The 14,399-nt window shown below is 35.6% G+C and overlaps 1 protein-coding gene across 3 annotated transcripts in view; it reads right to left on the minus strand.

Moving 5' to 3' along the window:
* EPHA6 (EPH receptor A6) overlaps positions 1–14,399 on the minus strand; it is an 818,416-nt gene that overhangs the window by 744,409 nt on the left and 59,608 nt on the right. The window contains exon 3 of one of the 3 annotated variants that reach the window (XM_060172098.1): positions 4,571–4,685. The exons of the other annotated variants lie outside the window; for them this stretch is intronic. Coding sequence (XP_060028081.1) covers positions 4,571–4,685 — 115 coding nt within the window. The remainder of the gene's footprint in view (positions 1–4,570; positions 4,686–14,399) is intronic. 3 annotated transcript variants of the gene reach the window in all.

Raw genomic sequence — 14,399 nt, forward strand, 5'->3', positions numbered from 1 at the left:
TAAGGGCAACAAAGGTGAAAAAAGTGGCCTTCAGGAGCAGTAGATTTCATAGTGTAGGCACTGAGTCCCAGCAATAATACTGAAGGCAAAACAAACAAACAAAAAAACAGAAAAAAAACTAAAAAATAATAAATGTCCATATTCTTATTTTCTCTTTTAGTATTTTAATCATTAGAAGTGCTAACATTTGGTGGCGCAAAGCGCAAGGACCAGCATAAGGATCCCGGTTCCAGCCCCCAGCTCCCCACCTTCAGGGGAGTCGCTTCACAGGCAGTGAAGTAGGTCTGCAGGTGTCTATCTTCTCTCCCCTTCTCTGTCTTCCCCTCCTCTCTCCATTTCTCTTTGTCCTATCCAACAAAGAACAACATCAACAATGGTAATAATAATAACCACAATGAGGCTGCAACAACAAGGGCAACAAAAGGGGAAATAATGGCCTCCAGGAGCGGTGGATTCATGGTGCAGGCACTGAGCCCAGCAATAACCCTGGAGGAAAAAAAAAAGATGTGCTAACATTTAACATTGTATCATTATCCTATAAATACGATTATCTACAGAGCTTACATTTTATGTACTAATAGATGACATTATAAAGTATGTAATTTATATCTTCATAAAATACATAATTTAATTCTCACAATAATTCAATTAAGTTTTTATTTAATTTTTGTAGCACTGGAGAATCATGTCTGTACCCCCCACTCCACTGATCCTGGGCTAATGTTTTCATGTCAGTGAGAGAGAAAAAGAGAGAGAGAGACAGGCACCACTAAGACTCCATTACCATGGAGATTTACCAGGTGACATCTATGATATTCTTATGTGGTGCTGAGGCGAAAATCCAGGTCCTCACACATGCTAACCCATACACTACCAGGTCCATAATTAAGTTCTCTCCCAGAACAGTAAGGCGTTATTTAAAAGACTGATTTGAGAAAGAGACACTAAGAAATTCCAAAGTACTGCTCTTGTACATGTCATGCCAGACATTGAACCTGGGAGATCTCACACATGATATTCTATGCTCTGCCACTGAGCCACTCTTAACTCCTCATATCACTAATGATCAACTGTCTAAATTTACATATAAAAAAAGAATAGGAAAGCTATCAAAAGAGGGGATGGGATACAGAGTTGTGGTGGTGGGGATTGTGTGGAGTTGTACCCCTCTTATCCTATGGTTTTTGCCAGTGTTTCCCTTTTATAAATAAAATTTTTTTTTTAAATTCCCAAGATTAACAAAAAATGGAGCTGAGTTTTGAATCCATTGTTTAATTTATATCATCAATTACACTGTACAGTCATTCTATATACTTTAGATATTTTATTACCCATGGGTACTTTTGTCATATGTTGTAATTTTCATTATGATAATTTCACTCAAGTACTGCTAAGGATTAATTTTTTTATTGCTACCAGACTTACCATTGGGTCTCAGCCCTTGCAAAATAAATCTACCACTCTCAGCAGCCATTTTAAGTTACTCTTATTTTTTCTTTTTATAGAGAAACAAATTAAGAGGTAAAGGGGGGGGAAGCTGCAGCACTGGGTCAGCACATGTGGAACCTCCCATTACAGAAGGGTACCAAGGGCTTGAAACCAGGTTCTTAGGTTCTTGTGCTTGGTTATATATGAAACCAACTGTGTGTGCCAACACCCAGTTCCTCAAGTATTAGATTTAAAGCCATCTAGACCTCAACTATCAATCAGCAATCTAGTCAGATTCTCATTTAATTTGGTGTGTGTACGTGTATGTGTGTAAAAATGAATAAACAGCAAAGTTCTTTGCTTTGAATTAGAAGTGCAATAAGCACACTGATCTAGAAACTAAGCTTTATCTACAGTCAAGTTTATTTTGCACTATGAAAAAACACAAGGCACACAAAACATCAAACTTAACAATATGCAACAACTTACGTCATTTTTGAATAATACAGAATATCTGACCTCATGGTGGACAGATCTTGAAAGAATTGTTTTAAGTGAGATAAGCTAAAAAGAGACAGATGAATACAGGATGAAATAACTTGGTGAAACAAGGAAGGAAAGGGAAAATACAAAAGGAAACTTGCACTGGGAGTAGTATATAACAACAAAGCAAAGGACAGTGGAGAAAGAGGGGATATGAGGGAGTGGACAGGATGCTGGAGGCCTGATGCATGATGATATTGCAGGCCCTAAATTAAGGGGTGAGAGTGTTTTGTAGACAGCAATCAAGGTGAGATAAATTATTTCCAATTATCCCCCCAATAAAATAATCTGGACAAAACAAAAACAAGAGTAAGCAAATGTTAGTTAATGAAGACTTAAAAAGTGTTAGGCTAGGCAGATGACAGCTCACTTGTTAGAGCATGCATCTGGATCGACCTTCTCGTGGTGCATCCCGTGAGTACCCATTTATTGGGGAAACTGACGATCCTTCCTAGTCGACTGAATCCACATGGATCCCAGTCACTTTCAAAGCCAGCAACAAGCAGACATCAGGCTCAACCTGCTGTTGACTGGCTAGAAGGGCAGTCAAGAAGAAGGGCAAACGCTAGAAGAAGAAGAAGAGCATGCATTTTATCATGCATGAGACCCTGGGTTTGAGACATGGCACCACATGAGGACATTATGGATGACATCAAGGAAGCTCAGTGCTATGGGGGTCATTCCTCCCATATACATACATACATGCATATGTTCATCCCTCTTTCTTTTAATTTTTGAAAAATATTTATTTCCTTTTGTTGCCCTTGTTTTATTGTTATAGTTATTATTTTGTTGTTGGATAGGACAGAGAGAAATGGAGAGAGGAGGGGAAGACAGAGAAGGGAGAGAAAGACAGACACCTGCAGACCTGCTTCACTGCCTGTGAAGTGACTCCCCTGCAGGTGGGGAGCCGGGGACTCAAACTGGGATCCTTCAGCCGGTCCTTGTGGTCCTCGAGCTTTGCACCACCTGAGCTGAACCCGCTGTGCTACTCCCCCCTCATCCCTCTTTCTAAACCAGAAGTGGAAAAGAGAAAAAAAAAAACAAAACTTGCGCCCAAGTGGTCTCTCAGAGGTTTTGTGTATGTGTGAGACTCTGCCATCTTTCTCTATTATCATTAACAAAGAGAGACTTGGGAAGGACACATAATCAGCTCAAGTGAGAAGTAAGTAGCCCTTTGAAGAATAGTGAGGTATACTAGCACACAGTTTAGAATGTTATGAAAATATACAACTTGGACAAACTTTGTATAACAGCTTTTCTTCAAGAATAAAAACATGAATTAGTAAGACTTTTATAAATTAGCACTATTTTGGTCAAGTATTTTAAAGACTAAATATGCATACTTTATCAACAAATTTTCTAAGTAGTTAATATCTGAAAATAAATTCAGCCAAGCTCATAGGGGACAGAAACATATATGGTACATTTAAATATGCTCAATTCTCTCAGGTTTAAATTCAAACTAGGAACAATTAAAGAACAAAAACGATTCTCTTTAGACAAGCACTGCAATACAAAGCAAATGTGATTAAGGGTATAAACCAAGTATAGATCACCATATTTTCAAAATAGGCAACCAGGTTTAAGATTTCTCGTAGAAAAATATTGCCTGTATGAGTGGTCTTTCTAACTCACTGATCTATATTTACAGATTTCTACTACATATGAAGAATTAACAACTTTTTATGAATGCCTTTAACTTTTTAAATTTCACTTTTTAAAAATCAAGGGAAACAACATACATTTATTTGAGTATCAAGAAATAGGAAAAGGAATCATTATGAGAACTACCTAGTATCACTTATGCAGTGTATAAGAGCCTGAAAAAATGATATTTTTTAAAAATTTAACTTCATGTGGTCTAGTCGGTGGTGCAGTGGCTAAGGCATTGGACTCTCTCATACACGAGGTACTGCGTTCAATCCCCAGTAGCACATATGCCAGAGTGATGTTCATTCTCTCTCCTCCTTTCTCATTAAAAAATATTTAACAAAATAATTTAACTTCATTAATCGACTATAATAAATTAAAATAACTTGATTTTTAAAACTCAAAACAGATGCATGATTTTAAACTAATTTTTCATGCCCTAAAGTCACATTTTTGAGAAATGAGGTATTTGTAATCATTATTTCTTTTAAAATAAAAAATAAACAAACATCCTAAGTTCAAGGTTTTTTTTGGTCACCAGCCTTTTTGCTGGGACTTCACACTTGTATGACATTCTCGAGGACTCTTTGTCTTCTTCTTCTTCCCCCACTATTTTAGAGGTGAGAGACTGAAAGGGAGTGACAGCACAGCACTGCACCGCACCCAGGAAGCTTCCTCTTTGCTAGGTGCTCCCCTGTGGAGGCCAGGCACCCAGGCCCAGGTCCTCTCATATCACTCTGCATGTGCTCTGCCTGCTGAACTATCTCCTTCCTGGCCCCCTGAAGCTAGAAATTTAATGTTTTTAAACTCTGGGGCCTAAAAAGACAAACTTCTCTAGGGAAAAAAAATTCTACTTAACAAATATCAATGTTATTTTATATATGTTGTTTTCCTAGAAATATCAATGTTATTTTATATATGTTGTTTTCCTAGAAACTTTTCCAACCTGGCTCCTATAGAGCTGCAGCATGTGCATCCAGAGAAGTAACATCAGGCTCTGGTGAGGTGGTCTCTTCCGTGCCTTCTTGAATTTCCCCCCTTTAGGAGTGTTGAAAATAAGTCTGGAAAAGCACAGGAAAGCTAGATCAAATTTTCCTTAGGAGGTTTTTATTTCTATACTGTTTTAACATTGTTGTATGGTGAAGGTGTATATGGTATGCATAATATATTCATTTTCACTAGACACCTTTCATATAAAAGTAACAATATCCTCAACATGAATATGTAGTGTGCATTAACTCAAATCAACATATATTTTAAAATACTCATGTGTGTGTCCAAGTGGAACCATCCCAATAACCACAGATATGTAGAACAAGTGTTCAAAAGAAAAACAAAACTATTTAAGGCATATCTCATGTATCATTTTATATAAAATATGATGCTTTGGCAATATGAGACTTTTTTATGCTATTTTATGTCAGTTTTTTAAAAAAAATTTAAAAATTATATGAAATTCATTGTTTAGTAAGGATAAAGTATAATATGTAGTTTCCTACATATACATACACTCAATAGGTACGTAACAGTTTAGATACTTATATACATTAAATATTCACTAAAAATAAAAATATTATGCTTGGAACATTGCAAAATAGATGCAAGGATGACGGCATCCTTGTTCAAACAACATTATTGATTTATTGATTTATTATTGATTTATTATTGATTTATTACAACATTAAAAAAATTTTTTACTTAATTAGTCTTCCATTTTGACTGAGATGCAGTAAGACTATTGATTATTATGGTATAGATGTTTCCTCACAGTCATAATAAGTTGTATTAATATAAATACTGTTTACAGGCTTAGTGAAAAGTAGCATAGTAATAAATAATCCATGAAGCAGAGTTGCTAATGCATTGACCACTGAACTAATTTTTCTTCAGTATTAGTGGATTTACATTTTAGAAAGTTTGGGTGGACATTAGAGAGACAGTATTATTTATAGCCCATGTAACTGAAGGTGATAATGTAAATAGCATCTCCATCATCTATGGTGCTAGTATACAGAAACATGTAGAGAGGAGTAACACATTTTATAATGCTAGAAGCAAACATAATCTTTAAAACTGTCTTCTTTAGAGAACATTTTTTTTCTTATCACTGTTTTCTTTAAAAGTTATAGTCCTTAAAAGGAAAAGCTATCAAAATATGTGATACTTCTATAATACTTACTGTGGTAATAGGAATTCCAACTTTACTTGCTACTCTAGTCCCTCATTCTAAAATTTATAACTTTAAATTCATTAATGCTTGAAAACACAGTAAATAATTTAAATATCTGAGTTACTTTTTATAAAAATTCCCTCACCCACTTACTATAATGCAATGATATATATATATTTATACATATATATTTATATAGAGAGAGGAGTATAGTGATTTGATGTGTGTTTAACAAAATAAGGACAAATTTGTATTTTTACTTGATGTATGTCATGTAATTATTCTGAAAGTTTCTATTTGGTGATTTCAAAGTCACAGCTGAAAAACTGTTAGATATACTGAAAAAAATTTGTCTAAAATCAAATTATCAAAGGACTCTGGAAAGGGAAGTGAAGGGAAGAGAGGTAGAAAATTTTGTGGGTCTGGAAATTGTATGCATATGCAATGAACCCACTGTGAACCATTAACCTTCTTAATAAAAACATACTAAAAATCTCACCAATAATTTGAAATAAATTTGGATTCATGAAAGAGTAAAAAACGTTCTTACAATTATTATTAAATTTATCATTAAAACATTGAGTGCATGTTATTAAAAAAGACTATAAATTATTAATCCCCCAATAAAATTTTATAAAAGAAAAAAAAAACATTACCATGCAATAAAAATAACATGTATGACAACAGGAGAGGCTTGTGGTAAAATTAAAAATAGCAAAGTTTCCTGTTGAGCTGCTACTACAGATACTGGTAAACTTACCTGTATCTAAATCCAATTCAATACATATATTTAAATTGTACTCATATTCAGGAATAAGAGATGAACAAAGTAGCTTTTAGTTTTGAGATACTTCTAGGTGTAAATAAAGCTAGGTCCTAAAGCCTAAAGTATGAAAGGACAGATACCATACCCTACTTTAGTGACCATCAAAAGTGTTTTACACTTGTTTTACAATCCAAAACATTTTTTTTCCTAAAAGCACGGTACAATTGAAATTACATGGCAGGATTTTCTTTGGCTTTATATACTCAAAAATATTCTACTGCAAATATATCTTTTAAAATATTTCTTAAAACATTAAAAATATGAAAATAATTTAAATAGTTTCTGACAGATCTTACCTAATTTCCTTCTAGATATAAAATATATATTTATCATTTTGAGGGCCAGGCAGTGGCACACTTGGTTAAGCGCACACATTACAGTGCACAAGGACTCAGGCTCAAGCCCCTGGTCTCCCCTGGAGGAGGAAAGCTTTACAAGTGGTGAAGTAGGGCTGCAGGTGTCTCTCTGTCTCTTTCTCTATCTTCCCCTCCCCTCTCACTTTCTCTGTCTCTATCCAATAATAAATTTTTAAAAAAAGTATTCCTAAAAAGAGTATTCTTTAAAAAAATTATAATTTTTAAAAAAATCACAAATGGGGATAAATAATGGCTTATGAGACAACTGGCACAAATACAAGTTTTTTTTTCCTCTTTATTAGGGGATTCAGTTTATAGTACAGTTGTTGACAGATGGGTACAACATATCTTCTTTGTGTGATAAGTGTCTGTCTGCAGAACACTCTCAGTCCTAACTTAGGTTCTTTTCCACCATCATGCACTAGGACAATGGCGCCCTCCCTACCATAATACCCTCCTTTTCTCCTTCCTTCCCCACAGTCCTTTGCTTTAGTTAATATATCAAGCCCAGCTTTTTTTTATCTCATCTCCCAATCATAAATGTCTGCCACACCTAACAACAGTTGGTATCTTCCTCCACTGTAGTGTACTGGGTCCCCACTCTCTTCCTTCTCCCTCTACCATTCCCCTTTAGTGTCCCAAGACATGCTGCAATAGACCACAGTTGGACTATGTTTTACTCTGAATCTTCCTTTTGTTTCCTTTCTTTTTTTTTTTAAATTTATTTCTTTATTGGGGAATTAATGTTTTACATTCAACAGTAAATACAATAGTTTGTACATGCATAACATTCCCCAGTTTCCCATTTAACAATACAACCCCCACTATGTCATTTATCGTCCTTCATGGACCTGTATGTTTTGTGTCATATAGCATGACATTGATATGCGATTGGCTGGAGCTGGTGTCAGGCGGATGCACTGGAGTAATGTAACCAAAGTCCCAAGTGGCCATAAGTCTGGCCTTCTTTGCCCAAGCCTGTGCTGTGAATGGACACTGGAGTAGGAAGCGGTGCAGTGGAGCCAGTGGCACTAGTGTTCGAGATTAGGGATGGAGAGATGGCGCAGTGGATGGCTCTTCCCAGACTTGGACACACGTGGATTTTAGCCTTGCTAGTTACCTTTCTCATGGTCTGGCCGACTCTTACGCCTGGTTTCCCAAGTGCTTTCTGTGGGACACAGAGTCCTCATCTAAGGCTTCCCAGGACCTGCCAGACTGCTGCTGACTGGAACAATGAACACTGGGGCTGAATATCTTGTAACTGACTCACAAACTTTATGGGCCTAGCATGCTCTCAACCTAGACATTTGTCTTGTACACTTGTGTCACCCTAATAAATCCTTGAATTGTTTAAATCCGCTCCCAGCCGCCCTGTGGACAGTTCCTTACGTGCCACACAAATTCCTTCTTTTAAATTTACAACACTTATGTGCCATTTTTTAAAAGAGTAATATTAATTGGGCAGATATCTAAATGCTAGATCACTGGACTTAACATGTCTGAGGGCCCAAAATCCCCAGATACAAGCCACAGGACTGTCGCATGCCAAAACAGAGATGTGCTCTCTCCTCCCATCCCTCTCTCATAACAATAAGCAAATCCATGTACCATGAATACGATGAATTTCAAGACATGGTATGTATATCCCTTTAAGTAACCCATTCAATACATCAATATTGAGAGTCTGTTATAAAAGGCACTAAGCAATATGGTGAAAGCCTGTCAATAAAGCACAGTTTGGTCTCTCATCATCTCTGATTATGAACCAGGAAGAGAGTCAGAAACTAAATATATAATCTCACAATGTGTAATTATAATTATAACATGTACTCTGAAGCTGAAGTGCAAGAACTCAAAGGAAATATTTAAGAAAAGTATTACTAGTATTACCAAGAAAAGTGCTGCCAAATAAAGACTTGGTTAACAAAGCACAGTGAGATGGAACAGAACCACTGTCATATTACTTTCCCTTAAACATGACTCAGGTGATACAACTCCCAGAAAATAACACTGACATTCTTTTATTTAATTCACTTTATTTTGGAAATGATCTACAAGATTGCTGTTTCATGTTTAGTTTCTTAGAGATGTCTGTACACCTAACCCTCCACCAACTTGTCATCTTCCTCCACCACAGAACACTGAGGCCTCAACCCTCTTTCAGTGCTTTCCTACCACTTCGCTTTAAAGTTCTTGAAGTGAGCATTCTTCAGTGTGGCATACACAAGGCAACCCAAAATTACTTTTGATATTCCTTTAGTTCCGTCCCTCAGAAATCCTGCCACTATTAGAAACCTAGCTACTTGATAAGACAAATAACTCGGCCCTGTATATCCCTGGTTCAAGCCCCAGAAAAATATGGGAGGTACAAGGGCAAAGAGGAAAATGTAGTGTCTCTCCCATTTCATCTAACTCTCAGTTTCCTTCTGTGTCTGTATCTGAATGAAAAAATAGCCCAGAAATAAGTAATGAAACCATACATCTTATAGGCTATGGATTTGAAAACACCAAACACACTGGTAGCATATTAAGAAGTATTTTCTTTTTTTAAGCCACAATACTGTTCAGCTCTGGGATAAGGTAGTACAGGGGGACCAAACATGGGATTTCTCGAATGCAAACCTTGTGCACTACAGTCAAGACTATGAAGCTATCTGTACTCTTTCTTGCTTAGGGATTTGCCAGTTTTAAGAGTTTTATTATTATTATCATTATTATTATTTTAATTTAAGATGGTAGAAAAAAGAGAGAGAGACCCCCCCACAAAACCTAAGTTTTCTTCAATCCAGCAGGGGCTGGGCTGAAGCTTAGGTCATGAGCATGACAAAGCAGCATATTATTCAAGTGGGCTATTTCTTTGGCCCAACAACCTGCAATTTTATCAAAGATGCCTTTGCTTGTCTACTTCCTCCTTGATTAAATTCGAAAACTACCTGCTACAGGTGTCCACTTATCCTATTTCCTAAAAAGCTTATCTTTTTTTGTGTGTGGTACTTAAATAAAAAGCTATCCTTAAACCTTAACCTCTATAGTTGGGTTAGGTGTTTTTTCTATTATTTTATAGTACCTAGTAATTCTAGTATGTCCACACAATCCTAGAAAGAAAAAATATTGATACCACTGATAAAAATAGCAACATTTAAAATAATGTATTTTTATTATTATAAGAAAAACAATAATTTTAAGTGTATTTAATTTTACTTGTGCTCTATAAAATATATTTAACTAATTTACTATGGGTACTTTTGTTCAGATTACATGTGTTTTAGTCCTTGGGCATATGACTGAGACATCCTATTGTCCCTAGAGGAAAAGTAATAGAAGAATAAAAAATGGTTTTAAGCTAAACAAATTAAAATATGAATAGGACACTTAAAGGACACTAACATTATTTGAAGTTTTTTTAAAATTGTACCAGTTTTACTAGCAAATAATATTCAAAGTTATACACAGAGTCAACTATTATAAAATGTTATAATTCAGCAGAATCATTTTTTCAACTTTCTGCATGTTTAGCTTTTTTATTAAAATATTTAAAACCTCTCAAAAGTTATAAGTAGTTTAAGTAACGACTGCCACCTCTACAGATTCAAAGGAGGTCTCAAAACTTTACATCAGGCTCAACCTGACGCTGTTGACTGGCTATGGAAGAAGGGCAAACGCTAGAAGAAGAAGAAGAAGTAACAGAAAAGATTTTGCCCCGTATCTCATTTGAACAAACTTTGATTTTATTAATTCTTTACCTTTTGTTTAAAAAACAAAATTTTACAAATATCATTAAAGGTCACATCCTCTTTTCAACAAGCATGATAAAAGGTGCTTGCTAGATTAAAGTTTGTGCAAATATTCCGACTTTACTACATGTATCCACACTTCTTCTATTAACATCTGTGTATGTGTGATATGAAAGATTTCCATTTCATAAAAAATACCACCACCTTTTCCTTTCTTTTTTGCTGGGGCTCGTGCAATATGAATGCACTGCTCCTGGAGGCTATTTTTCCCTTTTGTTGCCCTTGTTGTTTATCGTTATTATTGTTGTTGTTGTTATTGCTATCATTGTGGTTGGATAGAACAGAGAGAAACAGAGAGAGGAGGGGAAGACAGAGAGGTGGAGAAAATGATGGAAACCTGCAGACCTTGAAGATTTTGTGGAACTCAATTGTAAGACCATCTGGTATAGGACTTTTATTGTTGGGAATGTTCTTGATAACTGTTTCAATTTCCTTAGCTATAACTGGCTTGTTCATGTTTCTTAGTCCCTCTTAGTTCAATTTTGGAAAGTTATATAGTTCTAGAAACTCTTCAGTTTCTTCCAGGTTTTCTAGTTTTGTGGTATATACTTGTCCACAGAAGCTTCTCATAAAACTTTGCATTTTTATGGTGTCTGTTGTGTTATCTCTCGTTTCATTTACAATTCTATTTATTTGAGCCTTCTCTCTTTTTCCCTTTTCTTTAGTGAGTCTGGCAAATGGCTTGCCAATGTTTTTTACCCTTTCAAAGATCCAGCATTTAGATTCCTTAATCTTTTGTGCAGTTTTCTTATTTTCAATGTTACTTACTCTGCCCTAATATCAGTTATTTCAGTACTTCTGGATGCTTTAGCATTCCTTTGTTCTTCGTCTCATAAGTTCTTAAGGTATGTAGTCAGGTTTTTTATTTGACCTTTATCTTGTTTCCTGATGTGTATTTGTATGGCTATATATTTCTCTCTTAGTGCTGCATTAGCTGTCTTCCAAATATTTTGATAGCTTATGTCTTCATTTTCATTTGATTCTAGGAACATTTAAATTTCTTGCTTAATTTTTTTCCTTGACCCAATTATTATTAAGTAGCATGCTGTTGAGTTTCCATATTCTGAGCCTTTTACTAACTTTCTGTTGTTAAGTAGAATTTAATTTTACTGTGGTCTGAGAAGGTGCTTGGGAAGATTTCAAAGCTCTTGAATTTGTTGACACTGTCTTTGTGTCCTAACATATGATCTATCCTTGACACTGTCCTATGCAAACTTGAAAAGTATATATATATTCCAGTTTCTTGGAGTGAAAGATTCTGTAAATGTCCTGTAGTTTCAGCCTATCTCTTTAATACTCGTTTCTTAATTCTCTACTGGATTATCTGTCAATTTCAGAGAGTTGCGTGTTGAATTCTCCTACTATTACTATGATGCTGTTGATGTATTTTCATAGCTCTTACAGTCGATGTTTGATATTTTGATGGCCCCTCACTGGGGTGCATTAATGTTAATAATTGCCAAATTCTCGTAGTTGATGATTCTCTGAGTATTATGTCTTAAAATCTATTGTATTAAATATGACAATAGCTGCCCCTCTCCCCATTTTGTGATCTGTCAGGTTATATCATTGTTTTTAATCCTTTCACTTTGAGTCTATGTTTATCTTGTTGAATTAGGTGGGATTCCTGCAAACAACTTGTCCGTGAGTTCTGTTTTCTGATCCATCTTCCTACTATGTGCCTTTAATGAGAGAATACTGGCCATGGACATTTATTGACATTGTTTATTTAAGGTATCTCAATGTCATTATTCTAAACTCTTCTGAGTGTTCTGATATATGGCATGTTTTTGGTGATGTTATTTATAGGAAAGCTTTTAGAATTTCTCGCAGAGCAAATTTGGTGATAGTTCATTGCTTCAACTGTTGCTTGTCTGAGAACATTTTTTCCCTCCATTTGGTGAAAAACTGTCTAGCAGGATACAATATTCTTGACTGAAAGCCTTTCTCATTAAGCACTTGATATATTTCTTGACATTGTCTTTTGGCTTTTTTAGTTTGCTTGGAGAAATCTGTTGACAATGTTACAGTTTTCCTCTGTATGTGACTGTTTTTCTCTAGTAGCTTTCAGAACCTTTTCATTATCCTTTCCTTTCCATTTTAACTATGATGTGTCTTGGTATAGATAGGTCTAAATCAGTTCTGTTTAGGGCTCTCTGAGAATCTTGAGTCTTATGTCCTTTCTGTTGTTTAGAGTGGGTTAGTTTTCTGCTTTAATCTCCGCGAGTGTTATTTCTCAGCCTTCCTTTTTTATTTCTCTGGCAAGTCAATAATATGTTTATTACTTCTGAGGACATCCACAACATGTCTGTGTTGTTTTCAGTGTCTCTTAATCTCTTTTTCAGTCCTCTTCTTTCTTGGATTTCTCTAATTCATCTTCAATCTTGCTAATTTTTGCCTCAGTAGTTCTGCTCTAACTTCCCTTAGAGATATTTATTAATTCAGTTTTGTTTTATTTGTTGTTTGATTTTTACCAGAACATTGTTCAATTCTGCCTTGTGGTGGTGCAGGGGATTCAACATGAGACCTCAGAGCCTCAGGTATAAGAGTGTTTTCCTAATCATTATGCTATCTCCTCTATCCAGTTCAGCTATTTTTCTTATCTTGTTCAGTTTCTGTATTAGCTTTTCAGCTAGTTGGGCTCTTAATTCAACTATTTCAGCCTTTAGTTCTCTAGTTATCACTAGATAGTTCATGTTTTCTTTCGGAGTCTCACTTGTTTCTACATTTCTGATAATATTGCCATCAAAAATCTTTCCTTAGTCCTGTGATTATGGCATTGACTAATGTTTGGATGTTTTCCTCATTCTGATTTGTTTCTTGTTTGTTAAAAATTCCCAGAGGGATAGAGAATGAGAAAGCTATCAGGGGAGGGGATGGGATATGGATACTGGGTGGTGGGAGTGTGGAGTTGTACCCCTCCTATCCTATGGTTTTGTTAATGTCTCCTTTCTTAAATAAAAAAAAAATTTTTTTGGACTTCTGTCCTGGTTCATTTATGCAGTATCTCTTCTGAGTTTGACTATTCTGTTTTGCTTTTGAAGTTTTTGTCTTGGGTGTTACTGTTTAGGTATGTTAACTTCCAGCAGTTGGTTCCTGGACCCCTGAATCTAGTCATCTTGCGGTGTGTCTCAAGAGTGGATGGGGCTGCTTTTATAATGGTGACACTACTGCATTTTTAAGATGAGAGGTATGATTCTTGTGTTCAGATTGAAGAGGTAAACAGACAACTGGAACAACAAAATGGTGCCTGCTGATGCTATAAACATGGCTTCTTAAGTCTTAGTTCTTCCTTCACTTCTTTTCAATCTACTCATCACACTTTTCTGGATCCACTTGTGGCTCAGTGAGTTAAGAAGTCACAGGTATAAGTTGGCAAAATATTATGTGATATTTTCTAAAGTTGTTGTTGCCTTAACTCAATCCCTGAGGTGAAGCACAGCAGGTGGTAATCCCCTCCTTTGTCACCAGAAAGTTGGCTTTGACTTTATTTTATAAATGGCCATGGGTGCCTAAGCCAATCAAAGGGCTTTAACTATACCAATATTTTTCATTTAATACTAATGAGTCCTTCTGGACAGTGTAATGTTCTGTTCCCTCTTATTTCACAGGTCAAGCACCCAGACACA

Source organism: Erinaceus europaeus, chromosome 14, assembly GCF_950295315.1.
Source record: "Erinaceus europaeus chromosome 14, mEriEur2.1, whole genome shotgun sequence".
In the NCBI taxonomy this organism is placed as follows: domain Eukaryota; kingdom Metazoa; phylum Chordata; class Mammalia; order Eulipotyphla; family Erinaceidae; genus Erinaceus; species Erinaceus europaeus.